We start from the raw sequence: 25,980 nt of genomic DNA on the forward strand, positions 1-25,980 counted from the left end.
TTCACTTTCTGTTCACTTGCCTGCTCAACAGAGACTGGACAAACAGAACCGGTGAGTGAGGAGAGTGTACCAAGGGATGTGACAGACTTTTTTCAATGCCCATTTGGACTTCAGTATATTTTGTTTCTTATCTGGACACTGGCAATGTCTGAAAGCATTGTGAGGAAAGTTCAGCCCTTCACCATTGGGACAAGGCTGTCAGTCCCGGCTGTGCCAAAATGCCAGGAGTTTACACAGAGTTATCTGCAGAGTCAGAGTCTGGACAACTGCACTCTACAGCACAACCTGAACTCGCTCTACCTCAGTCGATCCCAGGTCTGCGCACATGGCCCCTGTCTCGTCTCGCCCATTGTCAAGCAGGAAGCCCCTGTGAAGCACGACCAGGAGGACATGGCAGCTGAGGACCACCTGAACCAGAACGTAGCCTCTCCCTCCGCCGTCTCCAGATCCATCAAGAAGATCACAATCTCTGGGAGTAAAGACAGATCAGAGAACAAGGTGTCAGTGGGACCAGCTCAGCTTTCAAGCACAGGGTCCACATCTGAAAACAACAATAACAACAACAATGTCACCAGCACATCAGATCCACATCTGCCCAGGATTGTGGGTGTGAGCTGTGAGAATAAACCCAGTTCTCACTTCAAGGTACAGAACACAGTTTTCTAATGCAAATATGCCAATATAATAACAAAGAACACATATCATACATCATTGGTGGGTTTTTTTTAATAAAGTTTAATTAAAAGTTAGTTTTACTCAATAAAGACAGATGTGGGTAGTAAAAATGTTCAAATGTGTGACATGTTGCAGTAGTTAGTTTATGTGATACACCCTTTTCTTTAAACTGTTTTGACAAAAATATTGGTAATGACAGCAAAGAAATTAACCTCAAATTTAGCGGGGAAATTAGACATTTTGAACAATTTTTCAACGTACAGTAAAAACATTTAGCAAAAGCATAGAGCCTACCTGAAGAAAGCATAACGGGCTTTTTTTTTTTTACTATGGGCTGTTCACTCTGTTACTAAGTAATGTAACTAGTATATTTGGGATTATTTTTGAGATAACGGTTTAAAAGAATACCTTTATGACACGTTTGACAATCGTAACGAGTCAAAATGTCGTTAAAAAGGTTTTTTTTTTTTTACCTACCCCAATTTCCGTCGTCATGTCCAGCTTTTTTGTTATTTTCAGCACTTCTGGGGCTGCTTATTTATGCAAATGGCGATACAGCAGCATTAACATAGTTTTTTTTTTGTTTTTTCAATATTCTAGGTTTTACTCAGAAAGGACAGCAGTGATGAACTTCAGCCCACACAGCAGACCAGGCTGAAGCTGAACGGAGAGAAGTCCTTCCAACAGGTAAATTGCTATCTAACTGCTAATTTAAAAAAATGAATATGACATGAAAAAAAAATAAAATAAAATGACATGAATGAATAGCCTAATAAGGAAGCTAACGTCAGCTTGAGAGAAAAAAAATGAAGTTGTTTGGTTTTTATGTCAGTAAATGGCAGTTTAGATTAAAAAGACAACGAGTATCATTTTTAGCCTTCACAGTTTTTCCAGTTTCACTTCTTTTTTTAAAAATAATTATTGAATTGAATGATAATAGTGCTATGTTCAAGCTTTATTTAGACTGTATTTGTGTTGTTGTGAGACAGTGGGGTCTTTATGGCCAGCTGTGGAGTTGATGGATCTCTTGGAGTTTAGGAAGTGAAGTCATGTGCTGTGTTTGCCAGACTTAAACAGTTTATTATATTATACATTTGGAGCAAAGTTACACAGAAGTGGAAAACCAGTTAAGTTATGGTAGCTACGTGGCTAGAGCACTATACACATAGCCTGTTGTATCCTCTTGTTTAACTCTTAATTTATTAAAGAAACAGTCTACAGAAGAAAAACACTATATGTATGTTGTAGGATATTGTTAAAAGTCAATGGACTGTTGGATTTGGCCTGTTTCTTGTTGAAGTCATCAGTGTGTGTTGTGGATGAAGTGCTCTGTTACAGCGGAGTCTGCAGAGGCAGGGCTCACTGGAAAACATGAGGTCAGGGAAGATGTTAACAAAAGAAAAGGCTAGCTGAAGTCCTCATGGAGGCTGCTTATAATAACACACTGACACAGCAATGGCCTCATTTCCCCTTTCAGGACAAAAAAAACTAAGGTACTCATCTACACCACCTCTTATTCTGAAACCACAACAATACTTTGCTTTTCCTCATCTCATATTTTATTCATGCAAAAATTCTTAAATAACTACATGTCAGAAAGTGGTGGGGCTTTTACCTGTTAGGGTATGAAAGGGTGAACATGATCTCCCAAAGTCCTTTCAAAGGTGATATGTTTACATGTATGGCTGACAGTAAAAAACGACAGACATCCAAGGATCTGTCCGTTCCTGCTTCCTTCATGTGCCCAGATGTTTCCTGATTGGAGAGCAGCAGGAATGCCCGATTCGTGAAGTATTGCCAGTTGTATTTCATTTCATCTCGCGTAGTGTTGACAGTAGGTTTTTGTTTAGAAGGACCTCAGGGCCACACAAGTTTTTAATGTCTTTTTAACATGAATAGACACTTAACATCCCCTCATTGAGAGCTTTTCCTCTTTCTTATATATATATATTTTTATCAGAGGTTAGCATCATTTGGTGGTCTGCTTCCAGTCCACATTAAAAGGGCTAAAGTTTCAGTAATATTGTATCATCATGATTTTCCAACACTTTGTTGTCTATGCTCACAGATGTCAGTGCCTGAATCACAGAAGAAAGAGCCTCAGAGGAAAGAAAGTCATCTACACACAGAGAATGGAGCCTCGGCAGCTGTTGTGTCCCAGAGTGACGGCTTCACTCAGCGCAATTCACTCTTCAACAAAGAAGTGCTGCAGGTAAAGTGTAGAATGCATACACAATATCAACATCAACGGCTTGTCATGGTCAGCAATGGAGCTGCAAAGATTAATCGATTTATCAGTTAGTGGTCATCGACTTAATAAACTATTTGGCTAATAGATTAATTGGTGGAATATTTTTTTAAGAAACATTTCAGCTTCTTTAATATGATTATGTACTGGTTTCTTTACTCATTTATGACCGTAAATTGAAGATTTTTGTATTGTGGACAAAACAAGACATTTTAGGATTTCATTTTGGCCTTTGGGAAAAAAGGTTCAACAGTTTTCACCATTTTTATGCCATTTATAGATCAAACAACTAATAGATTATTCAAAAAAAAATCTGATTATTTGACAATGAAAATAATGAGTTAGCAATAATCAGTTTGAACTGCTTACGAAAAGCTGCACTTTACTTCTACTTTTCTGTGCTCCCTCAGATAATTGGAAACTAATAAAATGTTTGAGGAGGGTTTGCTTTTTTTCCACTCCACATTTCCAGAATATGCAGATGGAGTTGTTTTAAATCATTTTAAAATTAAGTCACAGTAAGCAACTTATCTCCCATCTCCTCTGATGTAAGAAATGCTATATGAAAAGAAGCTGGAGTGAGTTTATCTGAAACGCAACAAGTTACGCTTGTTAAGATGAAATCAGAATGGAAGCTGCCTGTCGCATGACCCTCGGAGGAGAACAAAATATGTACTGGTTCTTATTTTGTCCCGAGAACTGTATGAGCTGTGTGTTTCGGCTGAGGGAAGAGAGGGAGGGGAAACCGCCACAAGTGAAGCAATTATTTAGGGATGAGATCATTGTTTGGCTCCATCTCTTCACGCCTATGGCCCAGAGAGACTCAGCCAAGCAGCACAACTGGTTGTGTTATCTCATCGCTGCGTCCACCCCAGTGTACAAGGACATTTTTCTGCGAGTTCGGCTGAGGGACATTTTGTCCAGCAGTTGGCTTTGTCATCTTCAGTGATAGACTGTTTACTTCCAGTAATAAGAAATCAATTTTGAATGTGTCTGCTGAAGGCAATATATGATGTATGTGTGTGTTGAAAACAGCTCTGTAGCACCTCGTTAATGTTAACAAGCTAAGCAGGCCCTTTGCTCGTAAGTGGATCTTGCATTTCTGTTGCTTTTGGAGGAAACAGCCTTTTTATGTTTCTTAACGTTATTTGTACTTTAAATAACCAGAGGTTTGGTACCTGGGGACCTGCTTGTTTTACAGGGATTTGGTTGACTGCTATCGCTGATGAAAATGTGTTATTTCAGTATTATATCGCTGTGGAAGTGGAAGTGAGTTTTCCAGGGAGAGACTTTTAGAGGCCCCTAATGTTTCAAAGCTAGGAGAGCAAAGCAGGTCACCACATGGAGCAGCACGGCGCTCGCTGAGGGCCATCTGTCTCCGAAGCTGCTCTGCAAAACATCTCGCCTTTCACCGTCTCATTTCCATGATAGAGAAAGTCGAGAAGCTTCCACTCCCACAGTCTTTTCGGGGCCAAGTTGTGCTCAAATTCTGGCATGTTGGTAAACATTTTATAAAGTGTAAAAATGTGCGCACACTTTTTCCAGTTAAAGTGCTAAAATTGGGTTCCCTTTGAAGCCTGGAGAAATGAAAAGCAGCCTGAAAAAGGGTGGTTTCTGCTTACAGATTAAAATCACCAAATATGGAGTTTATTTTAAAATCTGCTGTGTGTTGACTACAGCAATGTTTTCCATAAAAAAGTCAGAATCAGTAATACAATCTGAACCGCATGCATTAGCCGTCTATTCTTCATGTTCAGACTAAGGCCTTACTGTACATTTTGATCAACAGACTATTGTTGTGGAGAGCGGACAGGAAAAAACAAGGGAATCATAGACTTCCTGTATGAGGTCATTATAATGCCATGGGAGCTAGTGTGAGGAGATAGGGGCAAGCCTGTTTTGTCAAGCTCTTTTCCTTCTGTTCAACATAGAAATACCTCCGCTATAAAGTTAATGACCTGCCTCTGAGGAGAAGTGACATCATGTTTTAATCTCAAGCAACCAGTTGTTTAGAGACTGTGTCCTGTGTGGTCTTGATGTTTATTGACTCAAAAGAGGAGTTACTGTAGAATCTATTATTCACTCTCAGTTGAACTGAATTCCTTGGAAAGTAATGCTGCTTTTATGTAATGTAATAATGTATTACTTGTGTGCTTAGGTGTGATTTGACATTCTGCACAATAGCAACACTGTGAAAAATAAAGTTCTGCTGATTTCATCAAGTGTATGACTCATTTAGGATTAGTCTGAGAAGCGGAAGAACTGGATTCGATTTATTAATTCATTCATTTTTTTGTGACTTGGGTGAGTCACTCACTTCCACGCTGGGTTCTTTGCAGAAAACAAACATGTACTTTCCAACACTTTCTGACTTGGCCACCTGGTTTGCAATTTCTCACTCCATACAAATGTTGCCAGAAAAAGGCAGCTCCGCAAGACAAAGCCTTATGCAATGGAGTCCAGGCGCTCGCCAAGAGAAACTTCTGCTCTGCATAACATGACACCGGAGAACAAAGAGCTGTTCTTGATGTGTCTGAGGCTCAGTAGTACTCAAAGTCAGGGAAGAAAATGTGGCCTGTTTGCTCTCCTGATCAGCAGAAATAAGACTGTATACTACTGTGGCTACCACTTTGTTGCCTGTTCTATCACACAGCAGATATCTCACAACCAGGCTGCAGGTGTGTAAGCACCAGATATACATTTCATGAAAAACACCTCAAAGGAAATCTGATAGTCATTTTCTTCATGTTTCCTTGATTCATACAAATATATCTGCAATTATGACATTGCACATAAAAAAATAATGCTTCCTCAGCCAACCTCTGCTATTTTATATTACGTCAGAAGGGATGCATGGTGTTTAAAATGTGGTGCTTAATTATCAGCATGTAATGGGAATTTTTTCAGATAATTTTCTTAAATTATAGCCGATAAATGATCAGCTGTGTTACTTTCACAGATTTAGCAAGCTCAGCATCTACACACAACACAGCAGGAACAATAAACATGTACTGAATATACGCTGACATGTCTGATTTGACAGATTATGCCAAATAATTTAATTTGAATACTTTGGCAAAATGCTCTATAAAAGTATGTTTTTGACGTATTTTGATGTACTTAAATAGAAAAAAAATGAGTCAGAACTGTTTACTTTCGCCAATCTGTGCTGACTACATTTTAACCTTTCTTACCGTGAATTGTGCATAAATCACATTTTTTTAAATGAAAAAATTAGAAATGATTGGTTATCTAGTCGAAGCAGCCAATTATTGGTTATTGGTATCGGTTGAACATTTTTTTTTTACATCAGGTATATAAAGCTCATACATTCTCACTTTTCAAAAGAAGAGCAATTTCATCAAAGAGCTGAATCAGTAATTGAGGCATATCCTAAACATTTTTATCTGTGATGTAGGCAGAGGCGTGGATCAAAGGCAAGCTGCAGGACCTGAAGGATGGATGTAATATTCAGCGCTGCCCCCTGCAGGACTGGGAGGAAGCCTCGCAGACACTTCAGAGGGACCTCAAAGACTTTGAGAACACCCTTATTCAACTCAACCAGGTAACAAAATGATTCAGCGCTCACTGAAATATCACCAAGTTACCAAAAAAAAAACACATCACAGCAACCCACATCCAAAATGAAATGTTTGTTTGAGCTTTTTAACAGGTAATGGGGATCTGAATGCTAGCATTAATCACTGTCTTGGTTGCTAAAAGAGTCTGTCAGATCACATAACATGTAACATAATGGGCTCGTAGACATTTCCAGTCTACCAGAGAAATGCAGACCCTCAGTGTTCCAGACGGCTCTGTCAAGCCAGTTTATACTTTCTCCCTCAGGAGACATGTTTGGGAATTGTACATTTCTGATAATTAACCTCCCCTGATACTGAGACGGCTCAGGAAGGGCCGAGGCAGAACTAGGAGGTTTTTCAAGAAATTAATGGCAGTTTTCCAACATCTGTGCAGCCGGCTGGCAATTAAGTTATGACAAACTTGAAGTATCAAATACACTCAGCCACTGTTTCTATATGAGGCTCCATCTGTGCTGCGCCCTTAAGTGAACAACAACAACTCTCTGTTTTCAAAGATGGGTGAGCAGTTGATCTGCAAGCTGAACCCCACCTCTGATCTGGTGAAGAAGCAGCTCAGCCAGCTCAGGGACCAGTGGCAGACCCTTAAACAGACGGCTGCAAATCAGACAAGAGCCCTCGGTGGAGCCAAGAACCTGCAGGACTTCAACAAAAAAGTGGACAAGCTGGAGGCCTGGATTAAAGAGAAGGTAAAAAAAAACATTTCTCTCTTTTTCTGTTGTTATGCCAAGTGTAAAAAGTGGATTTAACTGGAGAGGGAGGGCTATTTTAAAGCCTTTGTCATCATTTTCAGAGCCAATTGTGTTAAACTATTGAGTAAAAGCTTGCAGTTTTGAAATGATTTTGGTTCTCAATAATTTGTGCAGTTTGGGATTTTAATTTGTTGCTGACTGCTCAATGCTAGCATTTTGTACTGATTCACATTCATTTTGTCATTTTCAATTTGAACTAAAAAGAGTAAAATAAACACTTTAATTTAAAGGCAATAAATTCAGAGGTAATATTTGTCCATTGCAGTTTGTTAACACATCATTCAAACACCAGGAAGGTTAACCTTCAAAATACAGGCAGATGGAAGAGTCAAATACACACGTAGTGATAATTGAGAGGGATTATTTATATTTTTCTATACATTGTTTTTTAGGGAAATCCTACTATTTCACTCATGAGCCTTTTACATAATTCTGATCCATCCGCCCACATTTATTGCCCTCTTTTTCCTCATTTTTCTAAACAGAAAAGCCATCAAGCTCTCTAATTAAAACCAACACCAGCTGGCCCAGAGGCAAATATGAGTGGACAGTCTTCTCTGATCAACATTTATCAAGATAATTGGCACAAAAAACAACACTTGCTAATCCAGGAAATTAGCTCAGTATCCTGAAGACGTCTCTTGTTTGTGTATATTCACCGGTGTAAAACATCTGCCTGTCATTATCAAAAAGCAATCTAGGCCTGTGTTTATCTTTCTGTTCATGTCCATGTCTGGCACGAGGGAACTGATGATTGATAATGGACCTGTGGGAATGTAATGGAGGATGTTGCTTATGAAGTCTATAAAACATCCATCCGCAGAGGAGACTGCATTCTCCATTTAGTTCCACTCGTCCTTTCCCTCTGTGCATTAGTATCAAGTTCTCACCTAATCCAGAAGGCGGTTTCTGTTCAGCATCTTCCTCAGTAGCGGGTTAATGTTGTTTAATCCTGGTGCCTCTGAAAGGAAATAATGGATGGGTTCCTAACAAATGAGGGCTCTAAACACTGACTTTTATGTGTGCCAGCAGGAAGAGGAGCAGTCTCTGCTGAATGTCCTGGGGGAAAATGTTGACAAAATGCAGCTGACCAGGAGAATTTTAGATCTTAAGCAGGTGAGAAACAGAACAGAACAAGCAAAAGAGCTATTAATAATTAACAGAAAATTGCTAAACAACACACATTCCCACATGTTAATCGTTTATAATACAGATCTATAGAGATTTCCCAGTCATTTATCTATGACTGGCTGTAATTTGTCTCCCAGGGTGTATGGTAAAGACAGCTGAGGTCATAGTTGGATTGTGTTCCCCTGTTTCCTTGCAGGATGAGCAGCTATACAGAAACCTCCATGAGGAGATCAACCACTTGGCCCTAAAACTGGAGAAACAAGGAAAGACAGATGGCAAAAACATCTCCAGCAAGAGGAAACACATCAACAAAATGTACACTTTGTCCCTTAAGTTTAGCTGCATGAAACATCTTCAGTCTAGAGAGAAAAAAAACTGATTTGTGCTGTCGTCTGCTGTGTATAGGTGGCTGAAGGTCCAGGCTCATCTGAAAAACTACCATGAAAATCTTCAGCTGGCACTGGAGGTGTCCTCGTTCTACCAGCAGGCTGAAAATACGTTGTTTGCTATTAATAACATGGTACAATATTTTGGCGGTTTAGCTGTTTCTTTTGCACTTGGATTTAAGATTCATGTATCACTCACATTAACTGATACATATCTTCTCATATCTTTCAGAGGAAAAGCATATCTGCATCCAAAGAGCTGGACAGCTTCGGCGATAGAGAAATACGTGATATTGCCAGTCAAATCATGGTAGGAAACATATTTTCATTTAGGGGGAGACACTAGGGTCGAACAGGATTTTAATTTTTAAAAGTTTTCTGAAATCTTATGTTTAATATTCTAAGAGGCATTAAGTTATGCTTACTTTTGATGAAAACAAGAGAAATCGGTAACACTTTGCAATAACCATCTAAGTGATGTTTATAGTTGGTTTATAAACCAATTATTATTAACCATTTACAAAATTCTATACATATTTAATCTTTAAATGGTTTCAAGCAATTTCTTAAAGGTATAAGAATAATTTTGAAATCATTTACATACTTAATATGGTGTTAAAAATGTTATAATGTGTGTAAAGCTATTAAAAACTAATGATTATGTTTGTTTATGGTAAAGTAATCTATTTGGCATTTATAAATTATAGTTCAACATTATTACATTTTCTATTCACCATTCTAAATGGCCTATTTATGGTTTATAAATGATGATTAAACATTAATAAATAATAAATAAAATCTGTTTACCATTTATAAATGGTCTATTTACCATCTATAAATGATGGTTATTGTAAAGTGTTACCGAGAAATCTACAGAAGCAAATAGACAAAATTTAGCGAAATAAACACCTAAATGTGTTTTTTGGATGTTTTCTTTCCACTTTGGAGAGAAAACATGTTATGGATGTTTCTGCCTGTAGTGTCAGATGCTGAAAGTGTGTTGCTGCAGCCTTCTCTACCTAACCTGCAGGCCTGTGTGTGGTAGATGCTAGATGTGAGCGTGTCCCAGGTGTCTAATCTCCATCCTGCGCTGGCTGCCAGCGTCACACAGAAACAGAACGAGGTGAAGGACTGCTGGGTGCTTCTTCAGAAGGTTTTCAGGTAAGACAACAGGCCAAGGATACAACTCTGGTGGCCCTGTGAGTGCATGCACCATTTCACACAGTAATTGGTCCTCCACAGTTTTCCACTGAGCTGGAACTGTTATTACTCTTCTGGTACCCTACATTAAAAGTCTGCACTGGCAATACCTAGAAGACCTTTTCCATTTGAAGTTTTGTATAAAGATTTCTCTTCCCCTCTCTCTCTCTCTCTCTTGATTAGCCTTGTTGAGTTTGGGTTTGAATCAGAAAAATTATAAGCAAAGTGAAGGACAGGTCTGTCTGGATGTCTGGAGACCAACTGCCCCACAAAGCATCATTCACCACCCACTCTTTTAGTTTATAAAATTCAGTTTTCTGCACTGCTTTGGAATTTGACCATGTGTTTGATTACTGTACGAGGTGAATAATGCTTTGGCTCACTGAGTCGAGTTGGCAATGGGTTTGTTCTCCTCTCACTATTAAAAATCCTGCCGTCACCTTGAATAGTCTGCTGATATAACACGTTTACAAGAATATTTTGTAATTTTTATGGCATTTGTAAAACAAATTTATTGTTACTTTAGTAGCTTTCAGTAAGAGTCCAGATTTTTATATCATTAGATTTTTTAGGCAATCAGAAGCAATATCTGCTTAATGAGTACACATTTAAATGCTGTAGTAAAATGGGAGCCAAGCTACAAATAATGACATATGGATTGTGCACTGTGGTCTATATTAAATTACTGGTTGCAGCCTTACAGCATGCAAAGTGAACATTACATTCTTCAGAATAATATCGCAAATATTTAAGGTCATCCTATGGGAATGAGCAACCTGCACTCTGCACGCTGGAGCAAATGCTGCAAAAGCCACAGGTTGAGCACCAATTGATTATAAAGTATATTTTGATACCACTTCACTTTTAATGCATGTTATCAAATATTAATACTTTTGACAACCTTAGTTTCTTGTATAAAGTGTGAAACTTTAAAGTGATGGTGATGTTAGGTAAATGCCAGGGGGTCGTCAAACTTCAAAACTTTATTCAGAAAAAAACTTTTCTAAATTAAGTTTATTGTTATTAATAATTATAAAATTAATGTTATCTTAAACTGGATAAAAAATGTTGGACAGGTCATTGGAAAAATAGCAATCCTTAGACTCTACCTGGGCAAAAAAAACATTGAACATTTTCCATGTTCATAATAATAAATACAGTCAGGGGTAACACAAGTCCACAGTTCTGACATCCATCACCAACATCTCCCGCTCTCCAAATATTTCTCAGGCTGAGAGCCTCTCATGTCGACGGTCTATCTTTAGATCCAAATATTACATCATCTCGTCTGTCTTATCAGCTGCGTTTCATAGCTATTTAAACCAAATAACACAAACACTGTTAGAAAACTTCAGGGCCATAATTGGAGTTCAACTTGGCGCTGTCAGCACCGCAGTAACCTCCTGCTCTGCTCCTCCTGCAGGAGTGACAGGACCACACTCTCTCCCACTGGCTCCACTTTCACCAGGGAAGATGCTGACCCCCTGACACCGGCCCGAGACCCCCAGTGCATCGTGGGAACGGAGACACAAAGGATCATGGGAAAGGAGGTGAAGGAGGAGCAAAATCGTCTGAAAGGCTGCGTGGTAAATAGCTTTGGTATTTCATTCTATTACTGGAGAAACCACACTGTGGCTCCCGACGGGGAGAGAACATTGCCATCAGCCTCTTCCAGTCTTACGACATCTGTGGCTGCAGAAAGTGACGCACTTTGTCCTCTGGTTTGGAAAATGCCTGATTTACTATTTAGCAGGTTTTTCCTAAATAACAGTGCTTTTGGAGTCTGTCAGATGTGCTGCAGAGTGGTGGCTTCTAGTCTTGGCTCCAAACACTCTGCTGGATTTCATCCTACCAGCTAGTTAGTGGCACTTAATAACACTGATGTATGAGTTGAGAGGAAGCCCTTGATAAGCTGGTTTGGATGAATATCCATCATGTTTAAAACACAAAGACCAGTGTGCAGAGAATAGAGCAGCATGTAACCAGTCAGTCTTGTCTATAAATGTTGGCCTGTAGGAGTCATAGGAAGAGCTTTTAGAGGTGTTATTTATGCTGGCATAAGACTTCCATAAGTTTCCATGCAAAATGTCAAGTCGTGACTGTACAATATGGCTGAACGGTGGGCCAGAGCAAATAAGCCTCCCCTTCAACCCGAGATTTAACTTTATGGTAGAATAGTATCTTGGCTTTCAACCATTCTAACAAAAGTACACAGTCATTGGATTAATGCTTTATTAATAGATGGCCTGTGGGTCAGTCTGAGGTGAGTGGATAATCTGCAGAGCATGTGGATTCCTCAGACACGACATTCCTCATCTTGGAGGCCTACCAGCACTTTATTGAACACGTGGGTGCGCCTATAGTGACCCCACTGCCCGTAAAGCTACAAGGAAATACTGTTAGCGTCTTTTAAAAGAGGAGCTATCCAGAAACTTAAGTATGTGGTATGTTAAAAACCAGTAATTATGTGTATATTTAGTCTTTTAAGTTAGCACATTAAATCTTTTTACAATCCATAAGTGAATGCACAGTGGCTATTTGTGTTCAGGTATCCCATGATGCAACACTCCACTCCTGTTATTGACCCGGAGCTCTTGTGAAGTCCCTGCTGAGCCTCTGGCCTCGTTTTTTTTTCCCAGCGAGAAAGTGCCCAGATGCTCGAGGAGAGAAAACTTCACTCTTTCCATTCTCCCCGTGTTCAGTTTGTTTCCCTGCTCATGTTTTAGCCACCTGTAACAGGAACACATCACACCAGCAAGCCAGGCTCAGTTGTTTCTTTCAATAGGCGCTGAGCTTGTTGGCAGGGACGTCCCGAGCCGTTGTTGTTAGCTTTTTTTATTGCACTGGGAGCTGGGAGTTACCTGGGTGCGATGTCTGTGGGAGCCTCACTTGTAACTCTTTATGGAAGGTCTAATAAGACACTCCAAACAAAAGCGTGAAGCCCAAAGGCCAAAGTCAGCGCCAGGCACAACCACCAGTTGAGCTGTAAAAGTAATTTGTCACATACTTTTGCTACTCATGCTGCTGTGCGTGCTGAATTGATTACAGTATTTTTAAGAGTATGAGATGCAGCTGCACAGGTCTGTTGGCTGATAGTTATGTGGAGACATTTGCATATGTGCTGGTATGAAGCACTTTCGATACACTTTCGATACACTTTCTTTCTCACAGTCTCTCACCCTCTGCTGCAATTTCTGTCGATTAAAGGTCACTGTAAAGGTTTTAGTGTCTGTATGTGTATGGGTACATGCAGTGGTGGAAAAAGTATTCACTTAAGTCAAAGTACTAATACCACACTGTGAAATGACTCTACTACAAGTAAAAGTCCTGCATTAAAAATTTACTAAAGTAAAAGTACAAAAGTATCAGTATCAAAATGTACTTAAAGTACACAAAAAGTAAATGTACTTGTGATACAGAATGGACCCACTCAGATTGTTTTATGTATTCTAAATATATTATAAGATTATTTGCATTGATGCATTTATGTAAGCAGTGTTTTATTTTGTAAAGATAGTGCTCATTTTAACTATTTAATATCGGCCTACTGTTATGAAGTTTAAAATATCTAATCATTTTAACTTTATTATGTTTTTTATGTTAAATCTCAACCTGAAAAGTAACTAAACTTGTCAGCTAAATGTAGTGGAGTAAAAAGTACAATATTTGCCTCAAAATGTAGTGGAGAAGAAGTATAAAGTTACATTAAATGGAAATACTAAAGTAAAGTACACATATCTCAGAACTGTACTTAAGTATAGTACTTGAGTAAGTGTACTTAGTTACATTCCACCACTGGGTACTTGCATTTAATCTATATTCTCCATGTCTATGTCAGAAGTAGTATGGCCTCTTGTTGCTAGAGGTAAACATGGCGATCGTCTGTTTCTCTGGCTAATTGTAGCCAGATGCTGGGGCTGCAGACCAGATGGGCTTGGTGCTAAGTGATAGTTCTTGGCTGACATCACTTCATAGCACATTGCAGAAAGACACGCGGGGGAAAGAGGAGATCAGTAGAAAACAGATAAGAATCAACAGTACCAAGATAGGGAGAAGTATGCTGAAACAGGAGATGATTGGATGAGGCCATAGCATGATGATGACATAGCAAACGATTAAACAGCTATTTTTTCTCTGCGGCTGACATAACTCTTTTTCATATGGCAGAATGGGGATGTTGAGTGCACCACAGGAGTTGTTTACAGTGGAAGCCACTGTGAAGGATGAAGGACAGAAGCAAATATCTGGGGAGGAGACGTCATTGATGGTTATCAACTCTGTCAAATGAATCACAGTAGTTTGTTAGTACTGCAGCTTTAACACAGAAATGGGCCGATAATTTGCCTCTATGAAACTCTGACCGGCCTATAAAATGACTGGCATGTTAGTAAATGATGTTAGACCCTTTTAATTTACTGCATCTCTCGCATAATTTTGGAGGCGACACTTTTCTCTGACTCACTTCTTCTATAAGCCCAGTCAGAAAATAACATGGTTAAATTAAAGCTACTCCATAAAACACTGTTATTAATGGCTGTTTTGTGCTTTTTGGCTGTTGTGTAAATTCAGCCTTTATGAATTTTTATGTGAAAGCATTGACAGATGCATATTTGCCTTGCTGATTGTTGCAGAGGCTGTACTCGTGTCAGCACTGCTTTTACTGGCATATGTAAAAGACATTATGTTATATAGAACAATTAACACACTGTGGTCTGCATTATTCATACAGTTAGACAGAGAAATGGCAGCATAAACGAATGCTTGACTTAATTTACAGTTACTTTAATAGTTTCGTATTTATTGGAATTTTGAAAGCAAAATAAAACTCAAAAATCACAAAATCGAAGCCAATACAAAAGCGCCTTAAATCTGCATTCTTTCTAATCGTCAGCAGAGGGCGACTCCACTGGTTACAAAAAGAAGTCCATTTGTATAGAGGTCTATGAGAAAATAATCCTACTTCTTACTTGATTTATAACCCCAGTATACATTTCCCTCATGTGTTTATGTAAATTTAAATAGACAATAAAGCAGGATACTGTTTTAGGGTGTGGCTATCTTGTGATTGACAGGTCAAAACCACAGTGTTTTCCAGTTTGGTTGTTGTCCCGTTTTTTGTTTTTTTTTGTCTTAGAACTTTGACCCTTTCACAATTTCTTTATTAGATCATGAAATTTAATTATAACATTTTGGTCGCCTAAAAATGTCTTGTTCAGCATTCGGTTGTACTAAAAGACATTCTCAGGAATTGGCTTTTCATTTCTGCACCCATAGTTAACTAGTGAGCTGATATATGTATGGTCCCAAAATACGAGATGACGAGGGCCAAAACCTGAGATGGGGGACAGCTAAAATGTCAAACTCAAGATTTTGAAAATGTCCAAAATCAATGGCTGACATTACAGTGGCTTTGTTCTTTTTAATACTGTCTATGTTTGTATGGCTCTTTTAAAACATCGGTTGGTGCCTTATAGTTTTAAATTAAACACAGTAAGAAACAACACAAGTAAATGCCAAAAGGCATTGCAAACAAGAACAAAAAATACACTTTTAAATAATATCTTTTTAATAAATAACAACTCTACATGCATTCTTGCATTGGCCCTGTTGGATCCTGTTGCACTACAATGTTTGAGCTATTTGCAGTTGACTGCAGTCAGCAACAGGACCAAACATCAGGAGATCCCACTGTGTTCTCTGTAGTCCAGATATGTGCAGCTCTCATTGGAAACGCTGCTGCAGAGTCCTTTGGCCAACCTTTAAAGCACTCAGATGGTCGTAAAAGAATCTTAGTGGCTGTTGACGTCTTTAATATATTTCTGCACAAAGACAAGGTCTATAGCTCTGGCATTGACCTTGCTAAAAACTTCTCTGCATAGTTATGAACAGTTGGAGTGGATGGCAATGGAAATCAGTATCTAAGGCTGAAAAAACACTTTAATGAGGGCTGGGGATAGGGGATTTAAAAAAGGGTCATGTTTCCAACTGCAATGGCTCTTTTTAGTCATCAGAATGGTATAGCACATGTTGGCAACCTTGTTAGACTAAATGTGTTCATTCATAAAGAACTTTTGCTGCCATCTTTAGTAATTTTATTCCACACTTTGATGCTGTCAAACAGAAATAGCTTGTATCTTTAGTCTGGTCTGGGTTATTTCGACGAGAAGAGCCAACCTTTGTAAGAGCGTATGCTTTGTGTCATTTACAGGAGAGGCTTTACTTTACTCCGGGCAGCTGTCCATGTTGTCCAGCCTCCAGCCACACTGTAACATTCACATTAGCAGTGAGCTACAGCAACGCCTCATTGTCTCACAGTATGAAATCCTCCATTTGAGATGTTTATGCATCCAGTCAACATTTATTCGATGGATGGCTGACAGAAAAAGCAAAACATTGCTCACATGTCTTTTTTCTGATCTTGCTGGGATTTTCCTACAGAGATTTTTTTTTGTTTTTCTGTCCACAGAGTACTGTTGAATGTGGGATTGGTAGGAGAACACAAAGAGACCAAAGCCAGGAGCAGTCATCAGCGAACCACACCTCTTCACCCACGGGAGACAGCCCTGCCTGTTCAAATGATGTCATCGTCAGACATCAATTGAAAGGGGAAAGGTGACATTTTGGCCTGGCTTCTCCTCCCCTCTCTCTCTCTCTGTCTCTCTCTCTGTGACTTACATAATGAGAGGTCTTTATGTAAGTCATAATTGGAGTCACATGTCTGTGTTTTCATTGCAGCAGGAAGCCCAGAGCAGAGCCCAAGCTTGCCACCGCCCCGCGAGGCCACCCACAGCTCCACACACAGCTCCAGAAGTTCACCGTGTCTGCTGACAAGGTGAACTTGACCCCTGCCAGGAAAAACCTGCATTTCCCCTTCACACCACAAAACTGTCTGTCTACAAACAAAAAACGGTTCATCGACCTCAACCTCAGAATTAATTTCTGTCGTCAAGTCAGCTGTACTCATCAACTTTTACGCTCTTTTCTTGTAACCAGTCACAGACATTATGTCACATTTTTAAATGAGACAGAGTTGTCTTGCATTCAGCTGTGACTTTCTACAGACTGGTTTGCTACTTCTACTGATACTCTTTTGCTACTACTTGCTACTTTTCTCATTTTCAGTAATTGCATGATTTTTTTATGGGTGAGTTTAAAGATCAGGATGCGAAACTTCACCTGGATCCTTGTCATTGTGGTTCCTATGGCATCTGATACTGTTTTTCCACCAACATGGACCTTTTTGTTCCACTTTTCACACCTAATTTTGAACCGTTCAGAGCATCTCGACCAAAAATAAATTGGTTTGGATTCTGAGAACTTGGTTCCCAGCTGGAATAAAAAAATAGCAAGTTTTCCTTGACCCTAGTGTGAACTGAAGTGGGTGTACCATGTTCTACAGACTGGAAAGAGAAGATGGAGTTTGCACGTAATCATTTTTTACATCCTTATCATCAAATCTTGATTGAAATCTGTAATAAACCAAAAAAAAGCTTGCAAGTAAACAATGCAACCTGCCGTCTTGCTATTACTGTTTACTTCCGTTTTGCACTGTGCAACATCCTCCATTGATTACACATCCTTGATTACAAATCTTGTGCTCAAAACTGGAAGGCTGGTTCGATAGATAGCTTCAAGTTTACAAGAATCCTGAACAGATGTGATTCAAGAACCAGAGCTAAGTTGGTGGAAAAGGGGTTATGAATGTCATCTCCCTTGTTATCCCATTTAGATATTCCTCTTTTAAACTGCTCACTACTTTAACCCTTTCTCTGTTTGCCCTTTTTTTCATCTCAGACTTTGTCCTGGCTTAAAGACAACGTGTCCATGGCCACACAGGTGTGTTCAATAGCCAGCTTCGAGGGTCTGGAGGCAGCCAGGAGGTGTCAACACGCTCTGGAACAAGAAATTCTCACCAACAGGGCCAGGATAGAGGTGGTCAAACGGGTACGCCAAGGCACACTGTCATATTCACAGTTTGTCCGAAAACATAATCACTGGACAAATGCCCTGGATGAAAATATCCTCCACATTTTGCAAACTGGGCACCTCGACAGGCCTGGTTTGTGTATTCATCAAATAACCAGCTGACATTTCATTTGAGACAGATTTACTTATCCAAAGCTTTAGATTAGGTCTTTATTTCACAACCTAAATCCCAGTCCTTAGTCATCACATGCTCTCATCAGTTTAACGCTCCATCCTCAGGAGGGCCGTGGGCTGGTCCGTGCACAGCACCCGGGCAGCGCCAAGATAGAGGAGTTCCTCGGCCAGCTGGAAGTCCTGTGGGAAGAACTGCGGAGGAGGCACCAGAGGAACGCCGTGTTTCTTCAGGCTTCCGAGGAGCTGGGTTTTAGGGTAAGATTCATAAAATATCTCACAACATGCATTCCTCTTGAGTCATAGCGAGGCTTTTACTTACCTCCGAAGTTATAGGGTAAATTTATGGTTATGACGGATGATTCTGGATCAGTTCTCCCATTGGGAGAAGCTTGCTGCTGGCCCAGAGCCTGGCCTGTTCACATCCAGTTATGGTTAGAAGCTCATTTACTTTCATCTTTACCATCTTAATTGGAAGAGTCTGCAAGGTATATTCCCCCAAATTTATGAAGGGTAATCCAAGGAATATTTATTGCACTGCCATATAATTCGATTATGGGATGGAAAGAGGCTGCGAATCCCCCCAGATTGATGACTTAGTTGGAAAGCGTGAGTCTTTTATTACAAAAGATGTAGGTCAGAGCACGGTCTACTTCCATTAGGTAAACCTATTATTGTCTTTTTTGTACACTACATCACCTCTCGTTGTTTTCGCTGTGCACTAAATCACATGCAAATTACTGCAGTAAAACCTCTACATCATTAGCCTCTCTGCTTCTGTACTGTGCAGGTTGTAAAAGTGCTTCAGGCCCTGGGTAGCCTGGAGGCCTGGCTGGAGTCCGTGGAGCTTTCCATGAAGGAATCTGCTCTCGCCGGTGACCCTGAAACAATGAGCATGGCTGAGAGGGAGAGCTGTCTGCTGGAGAAAGAGGTGGCAGCGCGCAGCCTGGAGCTCGGTGCTCTGCGGCAGGAGGTGGAGCGCCTCCACAGCCACAGTCATCCACACACACGAGGCCTGCCAGCGCGCATGGAGGAGGTGGAAAGAAAGTGAGTTTGTCAGAGAAGGAGAGGGAGAGGTCAGGGGTAGCCCCCTGATGTCTATCATCACGGAAGACTTGTGTTATGGATCCAAACAATCACTCTCTGGTGGTTTCGCTCGTCACTGTGGTCAGGAAATAAAATAAGAAGTCTGTCAGTGTTTCCGAGAGGTCACAGGTTTGAGCTTGCCATGTCTGCAATCCAACATGGAAGAGTTTATTCATTAAAACCCCCAGTTCTTATTTAAGACAAACATTTTCACCCCATAAACCTCAAAAAAATATATATCCATAGATCTCATAAGCTGACCTTTTGGCAAAAAAACAACTCTCCATGTTCTCATTCATCGCTCGAGTTTATTCATTTGTGATTCATGCAGCACTTAGTGAGGTCTACCCTGCAGTCCTGACATGCACTTCACCCACAGCTTGTCAGTGTGCGTCAGAGTCACTCGCTCCATGTTTGCAAGATGGAGCCCTCTCTCTGTGGTTGGCCCTCGAAAGACAGGTTGTTGCCATGAACTCTCAGTAAAACCTCATGATGTCGGCTGGTTTACTGGACGTACCTGTGTCCATAAACACAAGTTCAGACTCTGTTAAGAACACCAAGTTGACCAGAGAAAATAAAGAAACGGAAAGAGCTCGGTTTAAGTGTTTCCAGGGTGTGGGTGTTAGATGGGGCAGGGATGGACACTTGTGGAGTCTGAGGAACCATTGATGCAGGTAGAGGCTCTCACTAAGCAGCTGTAAGACACTTGGGATGATGTCATTATTTAATGCTACATACAAGCAACTTAAGGCCCATTTATCCTGGAAAAAATACCCTTTGAAATTGCTCCCTTTACCATCTCAAATATAAACTCTGCATGGACAGGGTACCTTCATGCCCTGAAGAACAGGAAATGTTTATGTGACACATGATATATGATTACATAAACAGCATAGGGGGCACGCACTCAGTATGCTGCTTGTGGTCTCTGTAATGTGGTTCTGATGAAGGATTCAGGCTTGTACTGTATATGCGGATGTGGATTGCAGTTAAGGTGGCATTAAAACATTGCTGCTGGTGTGTCTTACAGGTACCATCGTGTCCAAAGTGCCCTGACCCAGCAGAACTCAGAGCTGCAGGACACACGAATGCTGACTGAGTTCCTGGAGCGCGTGGAGCTGGAGGAGAGCCAGGAGCTGAGTGGTAGTCAGTACAGCCTGGGCCAGGTGAGACAATAAAAGTGGCTCTGAAAGGGTAATTTAACCCAAATAAAAACATTGTAAAAAATCTCACTCAAGAGTTCTATGTAATTTTCATAAAATCCTCATTATCTGTCTCTGTAATTAACAGCCTCTTCACACTGAGATGACCTCTGCTCCTACATTGCTTGGACTCCAAAGCAGTGGTGGCGGCGAGCCCCTGATAGAAAGCATGGGAGACCCTGTGGAGGAACTACGAGAGGCCGTGGAGATGCTGAACGACACTGTTAGAGAAAGGGGCCGATCACAGAGCCACGACCAGGCCATCCAGGAGCTGCTGAGCAAGGTAAAGAGAGAGAAATTTGTTGATATTGAACTGGGAGCTTGAGTTCTTGTTCATTAGACCACAATGTTAGTTAAGTTATAACGATCTTAGATGATGCTGAAGGTTTGTTAAGTCCCTCCAATTCTGTCACAAACAGCTGCATAAACCAATAGAGCCACATCTGGTTTCCTTTTGTCTGTGGCTATGTACTTTAATAGGCCCCAAACGAGCCACCACTCCCCCTCGCATGAGTGCTTTTGCGTTAATTCGATTTATTCTTGGTAAGAAAGCAGTACACATGTCAAAATAGCACATACACACGCCCGGAAGGAACTCCACGACACCATTTTAAACACCAACTTGCAATGCGGCTCTCATCGGAAAACAAATAATACACAGTGAAGCATAATGACTTAATGACATCCTACGAGTGCTCATGATGACTTTACGCCCCCGCCAGCATGCCAGCCTGGCGGTGCACGTGGAGGAGTGCTTGTGCTGCAGCAAGGAGCTGAGCCTGGACATCCTGGAGAAGGAGACAGACATGGCTGTCCAGTGTGAGCCAGACCGCTGTGGGCTAGAGGTGCTGCAGGAGAGGCAGGACCACCTGGAGGTGAGAGGAAGATGGTGTAAACATTCAAATATGATCTAATATCATGCAGTATTCCATCCCATTGACTTTGGATTATTGACCTTTGCTCGGTGAAATGAAAAAAAGGGAAGCCCTCCCTTCAATTTCTCGCACTCCAACACATTGTTCCACAGTCTGTTTCCTGTTGTGCCAGATTTTCTCACATCTAAAAGGGGGCCAGCCCACCGCACTTTGTGCTGTGTTTAATTTATTATATAAACTGAACCGTGCAATCACACACATAGAGCGTGCAAAAGTTTATTATTCACACGGGATATTTATTTATGCTCGTGTGACTCATTGTTCTGTTCGCTCTCAAAATGTGTGTGTGTTTGTGAGTAAATCTGGTGGGGTGTGTTCTTTGCGTCTACGGGTCAGGGGGTTGGAGATGTGAGGTTGGTAAAGTCCTGTGTGAGTCATTTTTGGGCAGTGTTATGTTTATCACACGCACACACAGCTGTCTGGACTTGATACCATTGAAGAGCAGAAATGACCTAATCTCCCAAACTGAAATAACTGTGGCGTCAGCAGACAGGCATCCGACAACTCAGTGTTCTTGAGGCTTTCTGTAGCTGAGAAACGTTATGAAGCATTACTCCCAGAGAACCCTCAACACTATTAATTACTGCCTCGTCAAAAGGAGAAAAAAGTGGTCAAGATTGCAAAGCTTGCTATAGCGTGGCAGCCCATATGCACACCATATGGGCCTCTAGCTGAATGATATGCATAAAGCTATGGGGGTGAGGTCATAGTTATACAGAGATACAATTGGTACAGGCTGTTTGAGTGATACAGAAGATGATGGGGGATGATAGATTTTTATTGTGATTCTCCACAGATTGACTATGAAGTCATCAGGGAGGAGGTTAAGGAGATGGAGAACCAGGCTTCTCGCTTGGAGGAGCTCTGCCCAGAGAGAGTGCACATACTCGGGGCAAAGATCCAGACTCTGCTGCAGGGCTGGACCGAGCTGGAGAAGAGTGTGACGGAGAACAAGTCACGTCTGCGAGAGTTTGTGCAACTCCAGGACTTCTTCAGGAGCTACCTCGGCATGATGTAAGCAAGGCGTGGGGATTTTGTGGCCTCCTTTTCTGCCAGACGTTCTTTTTTTGTAATCCTCCTTGTGAGAACATCTGCCCATTACGGTATCTTTTCAAGGGGAGAACAGGATGTTCTCGTTGTCAAGCGAAGGTCCCTGGTGAGACGTATAATTTAAGATGTGCTGAGGAGGTCAGCGCACGTTTCCTGGGCCGAGTGTGACAAGGCGATGAATGTCTGTCCTATCAGGGAGCGTCTGGTCATTCTCATGTTTTCTTGGAATGTATGGCTCTTCTCACAACCCTGTTTCTTGTCTCCCCCTCCCTCCTCCTCCCTCCTCTGAATAGCTCATGGACAGAAGACACCAGGTCGTGCATTTTCTCAGATACCGCCTTGCATCTTGGGAAAGATGGCCAGAAGCCACTGGCTGCAGAGCTGGACATGCAGATTGAGCAAAAGTTTGAGGAATTTGATGAACTGGCGGAAACGGGGAGGAATGTTTTAGACAAGGAACACCACCTCACACAGATGGTGAGCAGGGTTACCCACTTACGATTGACTGCAGTCTTGGAATATATTGTTGGTTTTGTTTGTTTATGATTTTTTTTATGTAATGTCTTGCAGGTAAAAGAGCGCATGGATGAACTGAGAAGTATGCTTGGGTGGATCTCAGTGCACTGGAGGGCTCAGAAACAGCAGTGGCTTCACAAGAAGAGCAGACAGGAGACTTCACAAGATAACATTTATTCTGAGGCTACAATATGCCCTCCATTCACAGAGGTAAATAGGCAGAGAGGCATTTATCATATGGACAGACCTTTGGGAACAAATAAAGCTCTTGAAAATCACATCTTTTATCATATTTCACACATAAAGCCTTCTATTAGGGTTTTATTTTGTTTGATTATTTTCCAATGTAGTTAATGTTTCTTCCAGCTAAGCTTTCCTTCTCCAAAAACAACCAAAACATCGGTAGCCCATCTAGAGTGGTTTCCTTGTTATTAATAGACAGTGCAAACTAAATTGCAACCTTAAATTCAACCTGAAAATAAGATTAAAAACAAACAGATTGAGTAATTTACCGTTTTGAATATTTGTTAATATTTCTTCCTCTGGCATCCTACATAGAGTTCAGCTCCTGAGCTGGAGGCTCACCGGTCTCATCCATCCCCAGTCATCCCCTCAGAGGAAGATAAATTAAAGGCAGCAGGAGACAGTCAGCCCAGACAAGCTGAGCAGCAGGAGGAGAAGCAGCTAGAGGATGGGTACGAGATCATGAACAGCATCGGACCACAGGGCGGGGAGTCTCCCAAACCCTCAATTATGCTCCTCAAAGAGCCCAGCAGTCCTGCTTTAGGGGGCACGGTGAACCTCATCCTTAGCTTTGGTAACACAGGGGACAGCCAGGTTCAGGTGCTTGACCCGCCTGCTAGGACGGAGGAGGTAGTGGAGGAGACCTCTGAGCCTGTCCACAGGGTGAGAAACACACACATCACTTCACACTTAAGTTACCAAACACTATTATGGGATGCCACATACATTTCTTCTCAAAAAGCACTGAAGTAAATGATATTTGTTGCTGTTTCTGAAGGTCAATGCAGGAACAGTTCTCTGTAATGACACTGCATGGGATCTCCCTCCCTGACTATCTGCTGCTGTTCATTCCTCCCTCTCTCTTTGGCCTTCATGTCTTCCTTTTTCCCCGTTTTCTCCCTTAGCCCACTGTGTCTCAATCTTCTGCCTGTAAAAACTTTTGGAGGCGCTGCCAGGGGCTTTTGGAAAATACTTTGGGTAGTTTAAAGAGAAAGAGAAAGATTTATCGGCAGAGTGCAAACGAGGTAAATTGCGGGGTGTGAATTGGCATTGCATGCTGCATCTCGAAGTGTGCTGGGACTGCATGCTGTGTGTAGTTGTTTTCTGGGGGCAGCATGCTCTACTAACTCCTGTTACAACAAGGTACAGCCAGTCTGCAGCTTCCCCCGAGCTGATGCCCTGTGTGTAAGCCAGGCATGAGCGTAAGGAAACACGTCATGCCCAAGTGCTATCATATTTGCACTCACACCATCTCCAAAGTCACTGAGGCTGGAAAATATACAGTCAGTGTGAGAAAAGTGAGAAAAGATAACAAACCATTTTACTGTCAAAACTCACAATTTCCTACTTAACTGCAGTCATAAATGCAAATCTAAAACCAAATAAATTCTATTTTTAATGAAGCACATTCTGTTGTAATGGGATTTGAAAAGGGAGGTGCTGCTTTTACAATCCATTTGAGAAAATATAAACATAATGAAGGAAATGTAGTAATACATATGATGTCCAATTAGCGAACAAAAATCTGTTCTGTTTTCAGAAAGAAATATATGATACTAAATACTGAAATATATTAACCTTGTGACAGTTTCTTACTATAATGCATACAGTTAATTTATACCGAATCCATATTATTAAGCTAAATCGAAAGCTACACAAGTTTTAGTAAAATTATATATAAAAATGTTTTTAAAATTAATTTTCTGCAAATTAAGGAATCATCTGTACAGTATTGATATTTAAAGGACTTAGGTAATGCATAATTTGTGCCAGCCTTAAAGGGACAGTTCAGATTTTTTAAAGTGGGGTTGTATAAGGTAATCAGTGTATTATCTACAGTAGATGGTGGTCGATGAGTCCAAAGTTTGGAGAAGCAAGCGGGAGTACCGATACATTTATGCTCCTTTCATAGCTACCAGACTCCATTGACAAAACCAATAATTTTTATTGAAAATGTGTTTGTGTTATTGTTTGAGTTTGGCAAATTTGAACTAAAACCAAAGTCACAAAATAACAAAAACAACAATAGATAAAGGCAGTATTAAACCAGCCACTCATGTGTTCTTACACCTATATAAAATGCTTTTAGGTGGGCTTTGTTTAGGTGGCTAAAATATGTTTTGCTGTTGCCCCTGTCTACAGCAGTGTATATAAGTCAGGGAAAGTAGGTAATTCACTGACAATGGATAAGTACCTCATACAACCTCTCTCTTTAAAAACAAGGGATTATCTGCTGTAAGTGAGCTTGAGGCACTAAAAACAAATGTGTATATTTTGGATTGTGAATGTGAATCCATCTTTGCAATAATCTGTCAGTAGTCATTTTGTCCTTTTTAACTCGTCTTGTGTAAACTTGGATAAATTCCCAACTGAAAATCAGACAATGAATCAGTATGTTTACACTCCAACTTTCCTCCGACATTAAAACTTTTCTTTGGATCTCAACTTGTTCAATGAGCCAGGATTTAAAGCTGGAGAGCGCTGATGGCAGAGACAGAATGAGGGTGATGAGTAAGAAAAGCACATGCAGTCTTCTCCCTGCTGCTAATGTTGACAGAAGCTCTCTCTTCTCCTTTATGTCATTTCGCCACAAGCCTGAAGGAAACCTGTTCTTGTTCGCCTCTCCACGGCTGTGCCTCAGTTGTGTTAAATAAGTGACCTCACCTTCACTTCCTATGAAACTCGTGCTCCAAAATGGCTCCCAGCAGGAGTGCGTCCCAAACGCCGATACAGGCGCAGTCATTAGACAAAGAACTGGTGTTGAACTTTTCAAGAAAGGCCCCCAGACTGCACACTGTGATTTATAGTCTGGGGCTTCTACAGAAACAAGAGATTAGTCACAGAGTTGAAAGGTCAAGCC

At 40.8% G+C, this 25,980-nt stretch overlaps 1 protein-coding gene across 1 annotated transcript in view; it reads left to right on the forward strand.

Moving 5' to 3' along the window:
- The window catches only part of LOC131993884 (spectrin beta chain, non-erythrocytic 5), a 27,381-nt gene continuing 1,401 nt past the window's right edge, over nucleotides 1–25,980 (forward strand). Inside the window, exons 1-23 of the mRNA XM_059359950.1 lie at nucleotides 1–645; nucleotides 1,276–1,362; nucleotides 2,744–2,887; nucleotides 6,342–6,488; nucleotides 7,020–7,211; nucleotides 8,307–8,390; nucleotides 8,602–8,720; nucleotides 8,811–8,925; nucleotides 9,024–9,101; nucleotides 9,837–9,952; nucleotides 11,415–11,577; nucleotides 16,458–16,603; nucleotides 16,727–16,823; nucleotides 17,786–17,935; nucleotides 18,197–18,346; nucleotides 18,879–19,135; nucleotides 20,205–20,340; nucleotides 20,465–20,659; nucleotides 21,099–21,251; nucleotides 22,108–22,325; nucleotides 22,655–22,838; nucleotides 22,932–23,087; nucleotides 23,436–23,783. Coding sequence (XP_059215933.1) covers nucleotides 145–645; nucleotides 1,276–1,362; nucleotides 2,744–2,887; nucleotides 6,342–6,488; nucleotides 7,020–7,211; nucleotides 8,307–8,390; nucleotides 8,602–8,720; nucleotides 8,811–8,925; nucleotides 9,024–9,101; nucleotides 9,837–9,952; nucleotides 11,415–11,577; nucleotides 16,458–16,603; nucleotides 16,727–16,823; nucleotides 17,786–17,935; nucleotides 18,197–18,346; nucleotides 18,879–19,135; nucleotides 20,205–20,340; nucleotides 20,465–20,659; nucleotides 21,099–21,251; nucleotides 22,108–22,325; nucleotides 22,655–22,838; nucleotides 22,932–23,087; nucleotides 23,436–23,783 — 3,936 coding nt within the window. The 5' untranslated portion in view covers nucleotides 1–144. The remainder of the gene's footprint in view (nucleotides 646–1,275; nucleotides 1,363–2,743; nucleotides 2,888–6,341; nucleotides 6,489–7,019; nucleotides 7,212–8,306; nucleotides 8,391–8,601; nucleotides 8,721–8,810; nucleotides 8,926–9,023; nucleotides 9,102–9,836; nucleotides 9,953–11,414; nucleotides 11,578–16,457; nucleotides 16,604–16,726; nucleotides 16,824–17,785; nucleotides 17,936–18,196; nucleotides 18,347–18,878; nucleotides 19,136–20,204; nucleotides 20,341–20,464; nucleotides 20,660–21,098; nucleotides 21,252–22,107; nucleotides 22,326–22,654; nucleotides 22,839–22,931; nucleotides 23,088–23,435; nucleotides 23,784–25,980) is intronic.

The sequence above is a fragment of the Centropristis striata genome, chromosome 20, assembly GCF_030273125.1.
Source record: "Centropristis striata isolate RG_2023a ecotype Rhode Island chromosome 20, C.striata_1.0, whole genome shotgun sequence".
In the NCBI taxonomy this organism is placed as follows: domain Eukaryota; kingdom Metazoa; phylum Chordata; class Actinopteri; order Perciformes; family Serranidae; genus Centropristis; species Centropristis striata.